The sequence below is a fragment of the Squalius cephalus genome (assembly GCF_949319135.1).
Source record: "Squalius cephalus genome assembly, chromosome: 22".
Taxonomy (NCBI): domain Eukaryota; kingdom Metazoa; phylum Chordata; class Actinopteri; order Cypriniformes; family Leuciscidae; genus Squalius; species Squalius cephalus.
This window is the reverse complement of record NC_137143.1, coordinates 958,923-975,000: the sequence shown is the minus strand read 5'-3', so window position 1 is coordinate 975,000 and position 16,078 is coordinate 958,923. Positions and strand designations below refer to the sequence as shown.

General features: G+C 37.7%; 1 protein-coding gene across 1 annotated transcript; it reads left to right on the top strand.

Moving 5' to 3' along the window:
• Positions 1-156: 156 nt before the first annotated feature.
• On the top strand, positions 157-15,120 carry tsen2 (TSEN2 tRNA splicing endonuclease subunit). Its single transcript, XM_079857954.1, has 11 exons — positions 157-456; positions 535-601; positions 3,299-3,338; positions 3,833-4,304; positions 7,457-7,531; positions 8,155-8,205; positions 8,891-9,029; positions 11,910-11,946; positions 12,701-12,812; positions 14,757-14,846; positions 14,919-15,120. The coding sequence occupies exons 1-11, from the start codon at positions 277-279 to the stop codon at positions 14,976-14,978; spliced, it is 1,323 nt and encodes a 440-aa protein (XP_079714080.1). The 5' UTR covers positions 157-276; the 3' UTR covers positions 14,979-15,120.
• The last annotated feature ends 958 nt before the right edge of the window (positions 15,121-16,078 follow it).

Sequence of the window (16,078 nt, the reverse complement as noted above, 5' to 3'; positions counted from 1 at the left end):
TTAAAACAATTAGAATAAAAGTGTAACATAAATTCGTAACGTTTAACTGTGGGGTTTATGATATAATCGCTTATTTAATACGACTATTTGATGTTCGACTAGTACGAAAAAGAAGATTCCCTAAACAAGAAACTCGGAACTAATGTTTCCAGACGCGTGACGGCCGGACGGGTTTTGCGGTGACACCGATCGCATCTCACATGGCTTGAATCGATGAAGCACTTGAGACTCTTTTATTATTATTATTAACCTGTGGTGTTGTTTGTGTGATCCTCCATGACTGAAGCCGTGTTTCAAGCGCCCAAACGCCGGGCGAAGGTTTATGAGTCGTTTGAAGCTCCTCTTCCGGTGTTATTGAGCGCACAGGATGAGGACCACATCATATACAGAGCAGAAATCATCAGTCATCAAGTCATAGTCACAGATCCTGCACACACACTGACACTGTATGAGAGGGTGAGGCAGCACTGCTTGTGTTTGGGTCATACCATGGTAAAACAGTCGTTTAAACCTTCTCTCTTCTTGTTCTTGAAGGGTTACTTTGGTAAAGGAGTGTTCTCGAGATCCAGACCTGAGCACGTGATCTCTCGACAGTGGAAATGTAGGTATTGAGTGACAGCGTTCACTGTTGCTGTGGGTGCTGGAAGCAGTAACTCATGTGTTTATTGCGGTTCAACCAAAAAATACATTTCAATTCTGTCTAATTTTCTCGTTAGAAACCCAAAAAACTTTAATTCATCTTTGAAACACAAATGAAGATATTTTTTTAATGAAATCTGAGAGATTTCTGTCCCTCAAATTGAAAGTCTGTTTACCCCTTAAAAAGCTTGTAATATGAATCGAGTGGTTAAAAACTAGCTAAGTCTTCTGAATAAGCACACTTGTTTTATATGATGAACAGATTTAGTTTAGGCTTTTATTCACATATAAACAGGACCTAAAACTCACTTTTTGCCACTTAAGTAAATTTACCAGCCATAAATATTTTTTACCGACCAACTAATATAAATTTAACACATTAAAGACCAGTAAACAGTCAGTAATAAAATAAGATCAAATAATCAAAGTACAAGTAAAAGCATAATGCAATAATAAACAGAGTAGGTCTGACAGTAGTTTTCAGCTACAGAAGTGTAATAAAGCAAATGTAAAATAACACTGCATAGTCTTCACTGCATAAAAATATATACTTAACATGCTTAATTAAACATCCTTATTAAAGTTTCCTTATTAAACTTACAAAGGTTATTTAGCCAAGAGCAGTGTGTTAAAAACACAGACAGCCGAAGGTTTATTAGGCTGCTGTCACTTTAAAGGAGACATATCATGCTTTTAAATCGTTCCTTTTTACATATAAATCATACATTTGTAGTCTATATAAAGCGGAACTGCAATGCTTGGGTCTGAATTCCTCATTATTATAGCTCCACGGGCCCCTTTTCTACCCCTTTTTCTGATGTGCGTCTGAGAGCAACTCGTTTTGGTGCGGTCTCTTTAAATGCAAATGAGACACTTCATACCCCGCCCCCTCTCCAGATGACACTCGGTTCAACTCCACCCCGTTCGGCCATTTTTGTAGTTTGATAGCAGAGATACGATTATCTAGCGGCACAGAAACTTTTTATTCACACGTTATTAACAAAATGTCAACAACGGAAGACTTGTCCAGCCAGCCTTACATGTTCGAGCCAGAGTCGGACCCGGAGCGAGATGAAAATGAAGACGACAAACCTGCAGAACAACATCTTCATATGGATGTATCGCAATGGTGTGTTACTGTATTTACACATGAAACTTTGGTCTTCCGACCTTTTACCACCGTGTCGATTTATTTTGATTAATATGTGCGAGGGAGAGAGAGCAAGAGAGCGTCTAGTTTGGAGACGGTGAAGTCTTGTTTACACTTTCGCCTGGCTCCGAAGAGAGAGAGTGCGTGCGCGCGACCGGGTCTCTCTCTCTCTCTGCTCGTTCTTTCAGTTAAACATGCGCCGCGGCAGTTCATCTACATTAGACGGTGTAATGAAGCGTGTGGGTTACTACATCCAACAACTGAACATTTTAACTTACCCTCTCGTAACTTCTGCATCTTTTAGTTTGGACTACAAAATCACAGCGAGAAATTAAAATGGCGGATTGCTCGAAGTGTTGGGCTGGAAGTCGATGTCCTTATTTGGCAGGTCCGCTGCAAATACTGTGACGTAATAGTTCACAAAACGTCATAGATAACAGAAAAATCTGAACAGGTTGAAAAATAAGGCCAAAACAGAATATAAAGATATCAACGAAGCGCCTGAAGAGAATAATTTCAACTTTTCTGTACTTCTAAACACTCCAAATATACAACAAAATGCATTTAAGGGCTAAAAAAGTGGATTTAGCATGATATGTCCCCTTTAAGAGCGAATGCATGGATCTAATACACTGATACACATGCGTTTACTTTCTCAGCTGTTTACGTTCACTTTAGACATAACCAACTATGTTTGAAATGAGCTTCCTTTGCATCGTCTTGCGCTTGAATATGTAAATTGTCGAGGCTTAACTTGGCTCGTCCCAAGTGTCGCTCACGCTAATGCATCGGTAGAATTCATAAATATATTACGGAAAACTGTTGAGAGACGGCGTTTCATATACTCTCAAAAAAAAAATTTTTCCCTCACATTTGGCGCTTGGTGAGTCTTAATTCTAGATCCTGCATAATATAAATACAAATAAATGCATGTATAAATGCATAATATAGATATTGGACAACTTTTTTTTTTTTTTCAGTTAATTAGTTAATCATTTTAGTTTATTGCCAAGGCAACATTGTAGTTTAAGCATTTCTACTGATATTTTATTTTATTTTATTTCAGCTTTATTTTAATTAACAGAAATGTTTTATCTCCTTTCATCTCGATTGAAGTGCCAGTATAGCAGAGTCGGCTGACTCAGAGGCCATTAGAACATCATCTAAGACATTTACTATAGAGTGAAGTTTTCTGATTAGAAAAACATCAGAAACCTTACTGATGTTGAAAAAGCTCCTCAGCTGCTGAAGAACCACTTAAAAAAAAAAAAAAAAAAAATTGATAGAAAAGAAATATTAGAGATGGGCATAAAATTAGAAAAAATAGTTGGATCCATTTTGGATTGTTGAGAATGTTTGTAATAGTTTTAGTTAATGATAATAAGCCTATTTTGAACGTTAACTTATGAGTGAATGACCGTTTTTATTTTTGGGTGAGCTAATCCTTTAATCAACCATGAGCATCTAAACATTTAATAACACCATGACTGATTTTATTTCTTTTTTTAGACATTGGAGACAGATGTCTGCCTGTGATCTCCTCGTCAGAGTGAGTAATATTGCACTCTGGATGTTTTTACAGTATCGGTATCGGCCGATAAATATTCATTTTTAATGTAATTGTTATCGGCTCGATAATAAAATCTGGCCGATATATTAAAGCTGATAAATAATGTATTATCTCCTTCAGCTGAGACGCTTCAGATGCGCACTGTTCAACATGATGACTAAAGGAAAATACAGTAAAGTGCAGCACAAGTCTGTCATATCGGCTACATAATATTATAATGAGAACATCATAATTGTGTGTTTGGGACGTGGATTTTAATAGTGAGACTTTTGTTTTTGTAATCAGGCTCTCAAAAATTATATACAAATTTGGATTTAGATTTATCAGCCAATATATCGGTTATCGGCTTTCAGATATAAAGAATTATCGGTTATCGGACTAAATGTTCACATCTGTGCATCCCTAGTTTGCAGTTATTCTCATGCATGCACTTGATGCTTAATCATCAGTGGTGTTGGATTCATTTCTACCAGATACCAGAAGCGGCTCCGCTGGGCGCGGGCGGCTCTCGGGATGCAGGGATTGGAGGATGAGTCTGTCAATCATGCGCTTCAGATACTCACAAAACCAGTGGAGTTTGATATCAAGGAGGAAGAGAGCCGAGATCGAGTGAAACCTCAGGCCGAAAGCGTGTCGTGTGAGACTGATTTAAATCTGGATCAGACGGATCCTGCCAGGTCTCAGCGTCAAGGAAACCCGGCTTATGACCCTCTGGCTGATCTCCATCCGGAAGAACCCGAGCGGTCAGACCCGCTCTCCAAACCCAGCGGGAAGTGTAGACGACACGACGACTGGGTCGCTCACTGTGGCTGTAGAGCGGATGAAGCCCAGCGGAGGAGTCCAGAGCCCATCGTGCCCAACACCGACCCGTCAGACGCCTGTGAATATGTCCTGGTTTCTGAGGAGGAGGATGATGGAAACTCCACAGAGGACAACGTCTCAATGGTGAATTAAACTAGATTTGCAAAACACAGGGTTCGTACAAAGTGCTTGAATTTGACGTTTTGAAATTCAAGTCCTGGAAAATCCTTGAAATCTTCCCATATTTTGGAAAAGGTACTTGAAAAGTGCTGGAATTACTCAATTAATTTTATCTTTTCACACAAAGTCAACGTTGCAACCCGTCTGATATACAGTGCTATGCATAAGTTTAGACACCCATGCTAAAGTTGACTAAAAAGAGGAATAAAAAATCATCTTTTGGAAATTGAACTTAATGCCTTAATTTAAAAAATTAGGAAAAATCCAACCTTTAAGGACACCAATTTTCTTTGTGAATGAATAATGTATCGTAAATAAATAAATATTCTTCCTTAAAATACAGGGTGCATAAGTTTGGACACCCCTATGTTAAATTCCCATAGAGGCAGGCAGATTTTTATTTTTAAAGGCCAGTTACTTCATGGATCCAGGATACTATGCATCCTGATAAAGTTCCCTTGGCCTTTGGAATTAAAATAGCCCCACATCATCACACAGCCTTCACCATACCTAGAGATTGGCATGGTTTTATTTCAGTTAGCCTAATAGCTAGTTTGATTTGCATTGAGAGATGATCTTATGGAAAGTACCCCATGCCAATCTCTAGGTATGGTGAAGGCTATGTGATGATGTGGGGCTATTTTAATTCCAGAGGCCAAGGGAACTTTATTAGGATGCATAGTATCCTGGATCCATGAAGTAACTGCCCTTTAAAAATAAAAATCTGCCTGTCTCTATGGGAATTTAACATAGGGGTGTCCAAACTTATGCACCCTGTATTTTAAGGAAGAACATTTATTTATTTACGATACATTATTCATTCACAAAGAAAATTGGTGTCCTTAAAGGTTGGATTTTTCCTAATTTTTTTAATTAAGGCATTAAGTTCAATTTCCAAAAGATGATTTTTTATTCCTCTTTTTGGTCAACTTTAGCATGGGTGTCTAAACTTATGCATAGCACTGTAGATATAGAGCCATTTCGCATGACTATCAGTGATATTGCTCATATAAATATCCCATCTTTCATTCTTCAGCTCAATCATATATTCATGGGAGAAAACATCAGATTGAATCAGGAAAGCGATATCTTTATCATAGTATCCTTTCAATGGTTAAAGTCACCAGTTATTGTGTGTGTTGCACTTTATTTGCACCATTTTGTTTTATTAGTTTATCTATTTACCTTTTTAAGAATTTGAAAGATATTGTTTGATAAGTGAGATCTCTCATTATAGTCCTTGAAAACCAAAAAGTAGTGCTTGAAAAGTCTTTGAAAGTCCTGGAATTGAATTGTACAGTGTCTGTACGAACCCTGTAAAGAATATCTCACAATTCACGAATGAAAGGAAGACCAGTGTCAGGTCATAGTGCAAATAGTGCATTATCCAAACTTTCATCAAGTATCTTTTTGCAAAACAAAAACAAAAAAAAGGCTAGATTTAGCGCTTGCTGTTGTAGCTGATGGAAACACTAAATATCTATCAAATAGAAGTGGCCGATATGGCACAAATATAATCACAATTCATGATTTGTTTTCCTATTTTGCAAGTGACTGAACATTACAGCCAAACTAATTTCACTATTTTAAAATCATAGCCTTACAAAGTAGCAAAATATAAAAGAAGGACAGATAATTTAGCCCAAAGGAGGGGTGAGCGACGCTAAATCTTTATTTCAGTATTTTATCTTTGTTATTAAAAAATACAACACAACACAAATGAGATAAACAGTGCTTTGTTTCAGTAGGTGCATTTAACAGCAGCATTTAAATAAACAAATGTAAAAATATAATTATAAATTATATATAAACTGATTCGTTTAAAGCTACTGAAGTTATTCAGTAAAGAGCAGAGAGGGATTTTCTCTTCGTCTTGATTAACATTAATGACCAGCGAATGCTGTTTCTTTAAGACCCCAGGCACGGATCTCATATACTGACACGGATCCAGTTTACATAACCATCTGTGACCGCATTAAAACGTTAGTTATGTCCTGATGATTTACTCTCCCCCACGTCATCCAAGATGTTCATGTCTTTCTTTCTTCAGTGGAAAAGAAATGAAGGTTTTTGAGGAAAACACTCCAGGATTGTTCCTCCATATAGTGTCTTCAATGGGGTCCAGCGGGTCGAAGGTCCAGATGTGAGTTTCAGTGCAGCTTCAAAGTCTCGACACGATCCAGCCGAGGAATAAGAGTCTCATCTAGACAAACCAGCGGACATTTTAGAACAAAATACACATTTATATACTTTTAACCACTAATGCTGGTCTTGCACTCGCTCTGAGATGTGACACACATTACGTAATCAGGGTGAAAGGTCAAGCGGGACGTAGGCGTAAGAACAGACCCAGTGTTTACAAAGCGAACGTGCAAAGACTAAATCATACGCTATTTACAAAAAAAATAAAAGGTAAAACAACGATGTCGGACGATTTTAAAGCTGGAGGAGAAATTGAGATGAGAGTTTTTCGCCCTACTCTACATTTCTGAACCGGAACACGCGTGACCTTTCAACCTGATTGCGTAATGTGTGGCGCATCACAGCTAGAGCAAGACCAGCATTAGTGGTTAAAAGTATATAAATGTGTATTTTGTTCTAAAATGTCCGCTGGTTTGTCTAGATGAGACTCTTATTCCTCGGCTGGATCGTGTCGAAACTTTGAAGCTGCACTGAAACTCACATCTGGACCTTCGACCCGTTGGACCCCATTGAAGACACTATATGGAGGAACATCCTGGAGTGTTTTCCTCAAAAACCTTCATTCCTTTTCCACTGAAGAAAGAAAGACATGAACATCTTGGATGACAAGGAGGAGAGTCAATCATCAGGAGATTTTAATTCTGAAGTGAACTACTCCATTGAGGACTCAAATACAGGACTGACAACCGTATTCTGAGAGCATTGACTCTAAATTAAACGTCCTAATCTAGAAATAATGAACAACTGGAAAAGACAAAAACTGAGGGAAACTCCTTCATGCATGTTTCAGAATTAGATGCATGCTAATAGACTTTGTTTTCTAAGACACATTAGTGTGAACAAGTAATAATGCATTTCTCCAGTCTTAGTTTTAAGAGTGAACCTGCCAGTAATGGACTCTTTTCTTATCTCAGGACCCGCTGGGCAAGTGTGTGTGCAGAATAAACCCGTTCCCCATGATGGAGTATCTCCAGCTGAGTTATGAAGAAGTGAGTGACTAGCCTGGAGGTTCAAGCCGTCTCTGTGATGATGCATTACCCAGAAATCCTGTCCGTCAACATATTGGACATTGCTGCAATTATTCTATTATTATCCCGGGCCTCCATCACTGTGGTCTCGTGCCCCTGGTCTTCATCCGTCCGCTTTGAGCTAAATGGTGCTTTAGTAGAGCTTTTATTGTTACAGCTGGATGCAGTCGCGCGGTTTAAGCCAATCCAAACAACAGAAGTGAATGTGAATGTCTTATCTACTGTATTCTCCCTTAAGTGTTAATTCAACCTCCCTCAACAACAGCTTACTGAAATGACCACTCCTCTCGTTAGTATGATCACATCCCATCATTCTCCAGTTAAATACACCCTAGAGTCTTAGCAAAGAGTCGAAGAGCAACATGTGATATTTTATAATTGATTATTCCTCATCCCGGCTGTGTGCTTTACCTTTGTCTGACATTCCCCTGTGTGATTTCTTAGGCCGCTATCTTGGGTTTGAACCAAAGCCAGTGTGATTTAGGAGACATCCTAGCATAACCTTGTTAGCAACCAAGCAAATCAGTTGAGAAGCGATGCTGAATCATTCGTCTCCTAACAAGATGCTTGTCTTTGCATTTCAGGCTTTCTTTCTGGTTTATGCTCTTGGATGCTTGTCCATTTATTACAGCGGGGTGAGTTTTTACTGTCCTTACTGTGTGTCGGCCAGGAGTGTGTTTCCCGAAAGCATCGTTAGCCAACTATAGTCACGAATTCTGTCGTTATCAGCAGTTCAACAAGTCTGTGTTTCCCGAAACCATCTTGTTTGCATGACATGTGGACTCAATAAATCCTGATCTTGAGCAAAATAAGCAAGCTGAAATTCAGTGCAATCTATATCTGTTATTTAGAACACATACAAATGTAATTTAAGTCTTTTAGTTTGTCAAGAGATTGAAAGCGTCGTTGTTGAAGAGTGCGCATGAGTGAACGAGCTCTAGTGTAAGAACGAGCCTGTGATTGAATCTGGAAATAAAGCAAAATAACTGAGAAAAATGAGAAATATTCCTCAGATGACATGCTCGTAATTTATAGCAAAACATCTAGCGTTAATTCCATCTCAAACAGATTCATTAAAAGTATTATTACTCCACCAACTGCGTGACGTCATCATCCAACGTGATTGAACGACCAATTTGCGACAATACGGTTTGGGGAAACAGTCGTGACTCGCTAGATGATTTCTTCAACGATGCGTCGTACTTTAGTAGTGAAGCAGCGAGTTACGGTGTTGTACGGGAAACACACCCCTGTGTACGTCATTTAAATGTGTTGTTTCTTGATTGGTAGCTAAGTTGGGTCTGGTCTTGTTTACTATAGGAAGCTCTGTCAGTCGCTCAGGTCTGGACGATGTTTCGTTCACTTCAGCCCAACTTCTCCACCTCATACGCGGCCTATCACTATTTCCGCAGTAAAGGCTGGGTGCCGAAGTCTGGAATTAAATATGGAACTGACTTAAGTAAGGATATTTCTCATAAATCTCATGAACTATATTCAACCTGATTTATTTTCAATGCAGGGTCATTTTGATAATACATTTTGCAAGCATTTCCACATTTCAGAGTTAAGACATTTCGTTCACATTCGTGTATGTTTCAACATTGCTGTGATTTGGCATATCCAACATTTGATGCATGAATGTAAGTGTTACATTGCTTTTATACAGCAGTTTTATTGAAAACGGTGGTAACTTTACACTTAAAGAAAAACATTGGTAACTACACTTTTTAAAAAAAGACGTTTGTAACTACACTTTTAAAGAAAAAGATTGGTCAACTTTAAACTTAAAGAAAAAAATTGTTGGCCACTTTTAAAGAAAAAGGACATTAGTGTAACACTTTAAAAAATAAGTTTGTAACTACTCTTTAAAAAGTAGTTTGTAACTAATTTTTAAAGAAAAAATTGGTAACGCTACACTTTTAAAGAAAAGGTAACACTACACTTCAAAGGAAAAAATGGGGAACTACACTTTTAATGGAAAAGACATTAGTGTAACATTTAGTTTTTAACACTTCACTTAAAGAAAAACAAAAAGGTAACTACACTTAAAGAAAAGGTTTGTAACACTACACTTAAAGAAAAGGTTTGTAACACTACACTTAAAGAAAAACAAATAAGTAACACTTCTCTTAAAGAAAAACAAAAAGGTAACTACACTTAAAAAACATAAGTAACACTTCACTTAAAGAAAAAAATTGTTAACACTACACTTTTGAAGAAAAAGTAACTACATTTCAAAGAAAAAATGGGGAACTACACTTAAAGAAAAACATTTGTAACACTACACTTAAAACAAAGTGGTAACACTACACTTAAAGAAAAAATTGGTAACGCTACACTTTTAAAGGAAAAGACAGTGTAACATTTAGTTTGTAACACTTCATTTAAAGAAAAGGTTTGTAACACTGCACTTAAAGAAAAACAAAAAGGTAACTACACTTAAAACAAGTGGTGACACTACACTTAAAGAAAAAATTGGTAGCGCTACACTTTTAAAGGAAAAGACAGTGTAACATTTCGTTTTTAACACTTCACTTAAAGAAAAGGTTTGTAACACTACACTTAACGAAAAACAAATAAGTAACACTTCACTTAAAGAAAAAATTGGTAACGCTACACTTTTAAAGAAAGGGTAACACTACATTTCAAAGAAAAAAATGGGGAACTACACTTAAAGAAAAACATTGGTAACACTACACTTAAAGAAAAGGTTTGTAACACTACACTTAAAGAAAAGGTTTGTAACACTACACTTAAAGAAAAGGTTTGTAACACTTCTCTTAAAGAAAAACAAAAAGGTAACTACACTTAAAAAACATAAGTAACACTTCACTTAAAGAAAAAAATTGTTAACACTACACTTTTGAAGAAAAAGTAACTACATTTCAAAGAAAAAATGGGAAACTACACTTAAAGAAAAACATTGGTAACACTACACTTAAAACAAAGTGGTAACACTACACTTAAAGAAAAGGTTTGTAACACTACACTTAAAGAAAAACAAAAAGGTAACTACACTTAAAACAAAGTGGTAACACTACACTTAAAGAAAAACATTGGTAACACTGCACTTTTAAAGAAAAAAGACATTAGTGTAACACTTTAAAAAATAAGTTTGTAACTACACTTTAAAAAGAAGTTTGTAACTACACTTTTAAAGAAAAAAAATGGGGAACTACACTTTTAAAGGAAAAGACATTAGTGTAACATTTAGTTTGTAACACTTCATTTAAAGAAAAGGTTTGTAACACTTCACTTAAAGAAAAACCAATAGGTAATTACACTTAAAGAAAAACATTGGTAACACTACACTTAAAGAAAAGGTTTGTAACACTTCACTTAAAGAAAAGGTGTGTAACACTACACTTAAAGAAAAGGTTTGTAACACTACACTTAAAGAAAAACAAAGTGGTAATTACAGTTTTAATGAAAATGACATTCGTATAGCACTTCACTTCTACACTACACTTCTGAAGAAAAAATTTAACACTTTACACTTAAAGAAAAAATTGGTCACTACACTTTTAAAGAAAAACAAAAGTGGTAACACTACACTAAAACAAATTTGGTGTAACTTTATTTTAGTGTCCTTGTGTACTTACTATAGTTAATGATGCACAATTACAAGCAATTAGCCCTAATCCTATAGGAAGTGCGTGTTGCTAATATTACTCATTACTTATTTGTGTAATTATTACACCGTAACCAGGACAGCTTAAAATAAAGTGTAACCAAAGTTAATAACTTGCATTTAAGTCAAATTGTGGTCAGTTCATGTATTCATTTTTCTACATCAATGAAAATAATTTCAAAAGAAGCCAAAGAATATCAAGCTTTGCATGTCAAGAAGCAACGCACAGACTGAAAGCAGATAATATTAAAATCTAGGTAACCTTTAATGTTTATGCAAGAATAGTTGTCAGTTTGAACCATTTAAACTGACTTGCATCTAATGTCATGTTTTCTTGTCTAGTGTGTACCGGATCGACCCATCTGTTCTCAAAAGCACTGTTGTTTATGGTGTGTCCCTCTAAAACATTTAGGCCTAACCCTGAACTAACCGAGTCCAGTGGGTGAGAGAGATTTTCCAAGTAGTGTGTGTAACACTGGAGGTGGACCGGTGAATTATTCAGGTGTATTAAGCATTGCTTTCCTCGCACTCAGACCCGTTGCGCCGCACGCTCATTGAAACCGAGTCTTGGCTGTGAACTTCAGGAGTCATTGGAGGCTTTGACACATGACTCTCGCTTCGAGCGCACTATAGAGCTGCTATAGATTGCTTTTTCAGCTCAGATTCTCATTTGTTCCAGAGCTGATCCTTTATTTCTCTCTTTTCTAGTGCTCTACCGAAAAGGACCACCGTTTTATCATGCAAGGTTTGTTCTTGTTATGTTGAAAGTAGTTTGCTTTGTTGCATCAAGATACAGTCCAGCCGACATGCAAATCATAGATAATAAGCATTAAAGGGAGAGTTCACTCTAAAATGAAAATTAGCCCATGATTTACACAAGTCATCCTATGTGTATATGACATTCTTCCTTCAGACGAACACAATCAGAGTTATATAAAAAAATGTCCTGCTCTTCCAAGCTTTATAATGGCAGTGAATGTCCGTTTCTGTTTTGAAGTCCATAAAAGTGCATCTATCCATCATAAAAGTGCATCTATCATCATAAAAGTGCATCTATCATCATAAAAGTGCATCTATCATCATAAAAGTGCATCTATCATCATAAGTGCATCTATGATCCATGCACTTTTATGATGGATAGATGCGCTTTTATGATGGATAGATGCACTTTTATGATGATAGATGCACTTTTATGATGGATAGATGCACTTTTATGGACTTCAAAACAGAAACGGACATTCACTGCCATTATAAAGCTTGGAAGAGCAGGACATTTTTTTCTATAACTCTGATTGTGTTCGTCTGAAAGAAGATTGTCATATACACATAGGATCACTTATGTAAATCATGGGCTAATGTTCATTTTTGGGTGAACTCTCCCTTCAAACTGAATTCAGAACCCAATTCATAGTGTTTTTCACGTCAACTTTACTGCTTTAATATATTCTAAGCCTTCAAATGCTTTGAGCTCCTGCTTTACTGCGTTTGACTGCGTTCAGCTACTCGGTGGTGGTGGAGCGATCAGACGTGTGTTTCAGAGGCGCTTCGCTGAGGTCCTTCAGCTGGAGGACTCTCGCCGCTCTCAGCAGAACCACCGGGAACGTCTCGAAGGTACAACACCTCTTATATCACATCTCTTCTCTGATGACGAGGGCGAGACACCTGTCACTCACATGAGATCAGCCAATAGCAAACCACAACCATCCAATCAATTCCACACTGACAAAATCAAGCCCCGCCCACATCTGTTCTTGTTCCAGAAGTGTTTCACTCGGATATACGACACAATAGAGGAGAAAGTCCAGCGCATCTTCAGTTTCATGCTGACTTTAATAACAGGATCTTAATTTTATCTCATTTTAAATCTAATTTTAATTAGTATCTGTGGACTGAATAACTGGAGTACCCAGTGGACCAATGGCGTCGCAGCGTCTCTAATGCTGGTTTGGTGTTTCTGAAAGAGTGTGTGATCAGAATGATCTGGTGTAACTCCCTCCAGAAGCGTCTCACACACACGAGTGTGTTCCCGAACACCAGCATCCGAACGCCAGAGAACATGACAGCGTTTACTGTGTTTCGTCTGACGCTCGACACACACTCGTTTATGATGGAGGGACAAGAGTCTGATTGCAGAAACTTACAGTGTTATTACTCATATTTCTGACTTAACTAAATTTGCAACTTTGGATGGAAACACGGCTATCGTTAGTTAGAGACGCTGCACAGACGCAGGTAATTCACACACACACATCTCTCTCTATATAATTTGTTCAAATAAATGCTATTATTCATTCATGCAAATAAATGTAATCTTGCGCACTTTATCTCTTTAATCTGATTTAAAGTGGGCAGAATGCTAGATCTAATGATGAAAATAAGTCATTTTTACTAGGGCTGGGTAAAAAATATCTATTTCTCGATTTGAATCGATTCTCATTTTTACGAAACGATATCAATTCTTAAATCCCAAGAATCGATTAGTCATCCTGTTTACAGTTGATGAATGAATGGAAGATTGTAGCGCATCCCATCCAATAAATCGCAATAATCTTTGTGTTTTTTTACTATTGATATGAAACAAAGTCTCAGATTTCAAATTACATCCATTTTCTTACGAAAATCAAAAACATAAATATGGTTTTGTCGCTGTGGCGTGAGATCGCTCTGGCTCAGCTCTAGAGAAGCACATGATCTTCTCCTCCGCCTTAATAACACCAGTTACAGCGCGAGATAAACATGAATGAGCTTCTGAAAGTGTGTTAAATGATAGAGAACAACTTATCGAAGTCCGTATCATGTGACATGGAATCGCTCAATCAGTGTTTCAACCGTGGAAAGACGTCAGTAAAACAGCTTGTAAACAATGTCATGTAACGTTACATTTACCTCAGAAAAACCATGTGACCATAAACTCGTCAGTCAGCGAGAAAAATAACTCTAGAGAGGAGCATTCTGCTAGATATATGCACCATATTACATATTCATTATCTTTTTTAATGTTCTTCAATATTAAATGCATGTTTGAATAAATCTGGCAGGTTTTTATGACAGCCACCATTACATGTTTATATTTCATATAACTTTATTAATATAAAAATAAATAAAAGTGTAATTTAAGTGTGTGTATACAAATCAGTTCATTTTTACCTTCAGTATTACAGTAGGCTAATGAAGCCTATAGGCTAACACTGACTCCCATAGTTCACAGCATTAGTGAAGAGATCTGTTTTCCTTGAGAACATTTGCCATGTATTGAACCTGATATCCAAAATAATCAATAATGAATCGAATCGAAATTGAATCGAATTGCAAGCTTGTGAATCGAAATCGAATCGAATTGTGAAATTTGTGTCAATACCCAGCCATAATTTTTACCCTTCCGGTCAAACATCAATAATAGTTTTAACTTGTCAATGCTGGCAAATAATGTGATGCCACTGCCCTAATATAATTGAATATATAACTTAACTTACGGACAGTGCAAAAAGTGTGTATTTGTTGAAACAGTGGCAGAGTTTGGTGTGTTCTGTGACGCTGCGTGTGTGTTCTGTGCAGGAACTGATGCTTTGCTACGTCATCACTCCATCAGATCTGACAGAAGACATGCTGTCGTCTCCCGAGTGTGTGAAGCGGTTCAGCGTGCAGGTGAGACAGAAGGACAGTGTGTGTGTCTCTCGTTCCTCTACACGTCTGGATCTGTAATGGTGTGTGTTTCAGGAGGTGCTGGTGAGCAGATGGGTCTCCTCAAGAGAGCGGACAGAACAGGAGGACGTTTAAACCTGCATTCCTTTCTACATTCCAGTTTATTTTGCTTCAAAATATTAAGTTGCTATTTATTTATTTTTTTAATAATGTGCAGAGATTGTTTAAACAACATCCAGACACAAGTTAAAGAGTGTTCCACAATAAATACACCGAGAGAAGACCAGTGTCCATTGTGTTTATCACTAAAGCAACTTTTCCGCCATCGGGCCGAGCGGTTCTAAAGGTCGAGGAGGGAATCATTAATGACGGTCAGGCCCGTCGCGACAAGGCAGGCAAACCAAGCAATTGCTTGGGGCCCCGAGCTGGCCTGGGGCCCCAAGACAACGACTGGTTAAGAATAAAATGCAACGACAAACTGTGTGAGCGCCCCTTTGATAGTCAATGCAGTAAAGTGCAATGACACTGTTATCGGGATCCCCCTCAAGGGGGCCCCTCTCAGTAGTCGCTGACAGCAGCCAGCCAACCACGCGATCTCTGCTGCCGGCAAAATACAAAAACTCCTCGGCAGTCATCATGAAGCGGAATTATGCTTCAGGAAGCCAGAAAAGAATGAAGAGAAAGGAAGAGGAGGATAAGAAAAAACAAGATAGTGGTAAGTAGGGGTGTAACGATACACGTATTCGTATTGAACCGTTCGGTACGAGGCTTTCGGTTCGGTGTTCGGTACGCATTTTCAAACCGAACGGTTCGTTGGATCATTTTTCCTGCCGACCAAAATTTCGTTATTTCAAATGTAGGCGCGTTGCGCGTGGCAAGCGCGCTCATAATGTAGAGACGCCGGCGCGACCACAACATTGCCCAACATCAAATGTGCAAACGTAATGCAAGCGGAACGAAACTGCTCGTTATTGTGTGGTTGACGGACCGTTGTTTATCAGTTTGGACCAAAGCAGCGCGAGCCGATCGTGATCATGCGACACTGTTACTACACAGCGCTAATAAGAGATCCAGTAAAGAAAGCATTTGAATTCGCCACAGAAGTAATAACATCGCTGCGAGATCTAGTGAGAAACATTCACATAGTTTGGCAGGAATAGTAGGCTATAATGCCTTCAAGTAACATTACGTCGGTTTTATTTTGACATTATGAATACAATGCCCTCAAATGTTAA

Excerpts from the sequence above, each read along its gene's own strand:
- tsen2 (XM_079857954.1), top strand. The coding sequence starts at position 277 with ATGACTGAAGCCGTGTTTCAAGCGCCCAAACGCCGGGCGAAGGTTTAT. Across the intron at positions 8,206-8,890 it reads TGTCCATTTATTACAGCGGG|GAAGCTCTGTCAGTCGCTCA; the intron begins GTGAGTTTTTAC and ends TGTTTACTATAG. Across the intron at positions 14,847-14,918 it reads TGAAGCGGTTCAGCGTGCAG|GAGGTGCTGGTGAGCAGATG; the intron begins GTGAGACAGAAG and ends TGTGTGTTTCAG.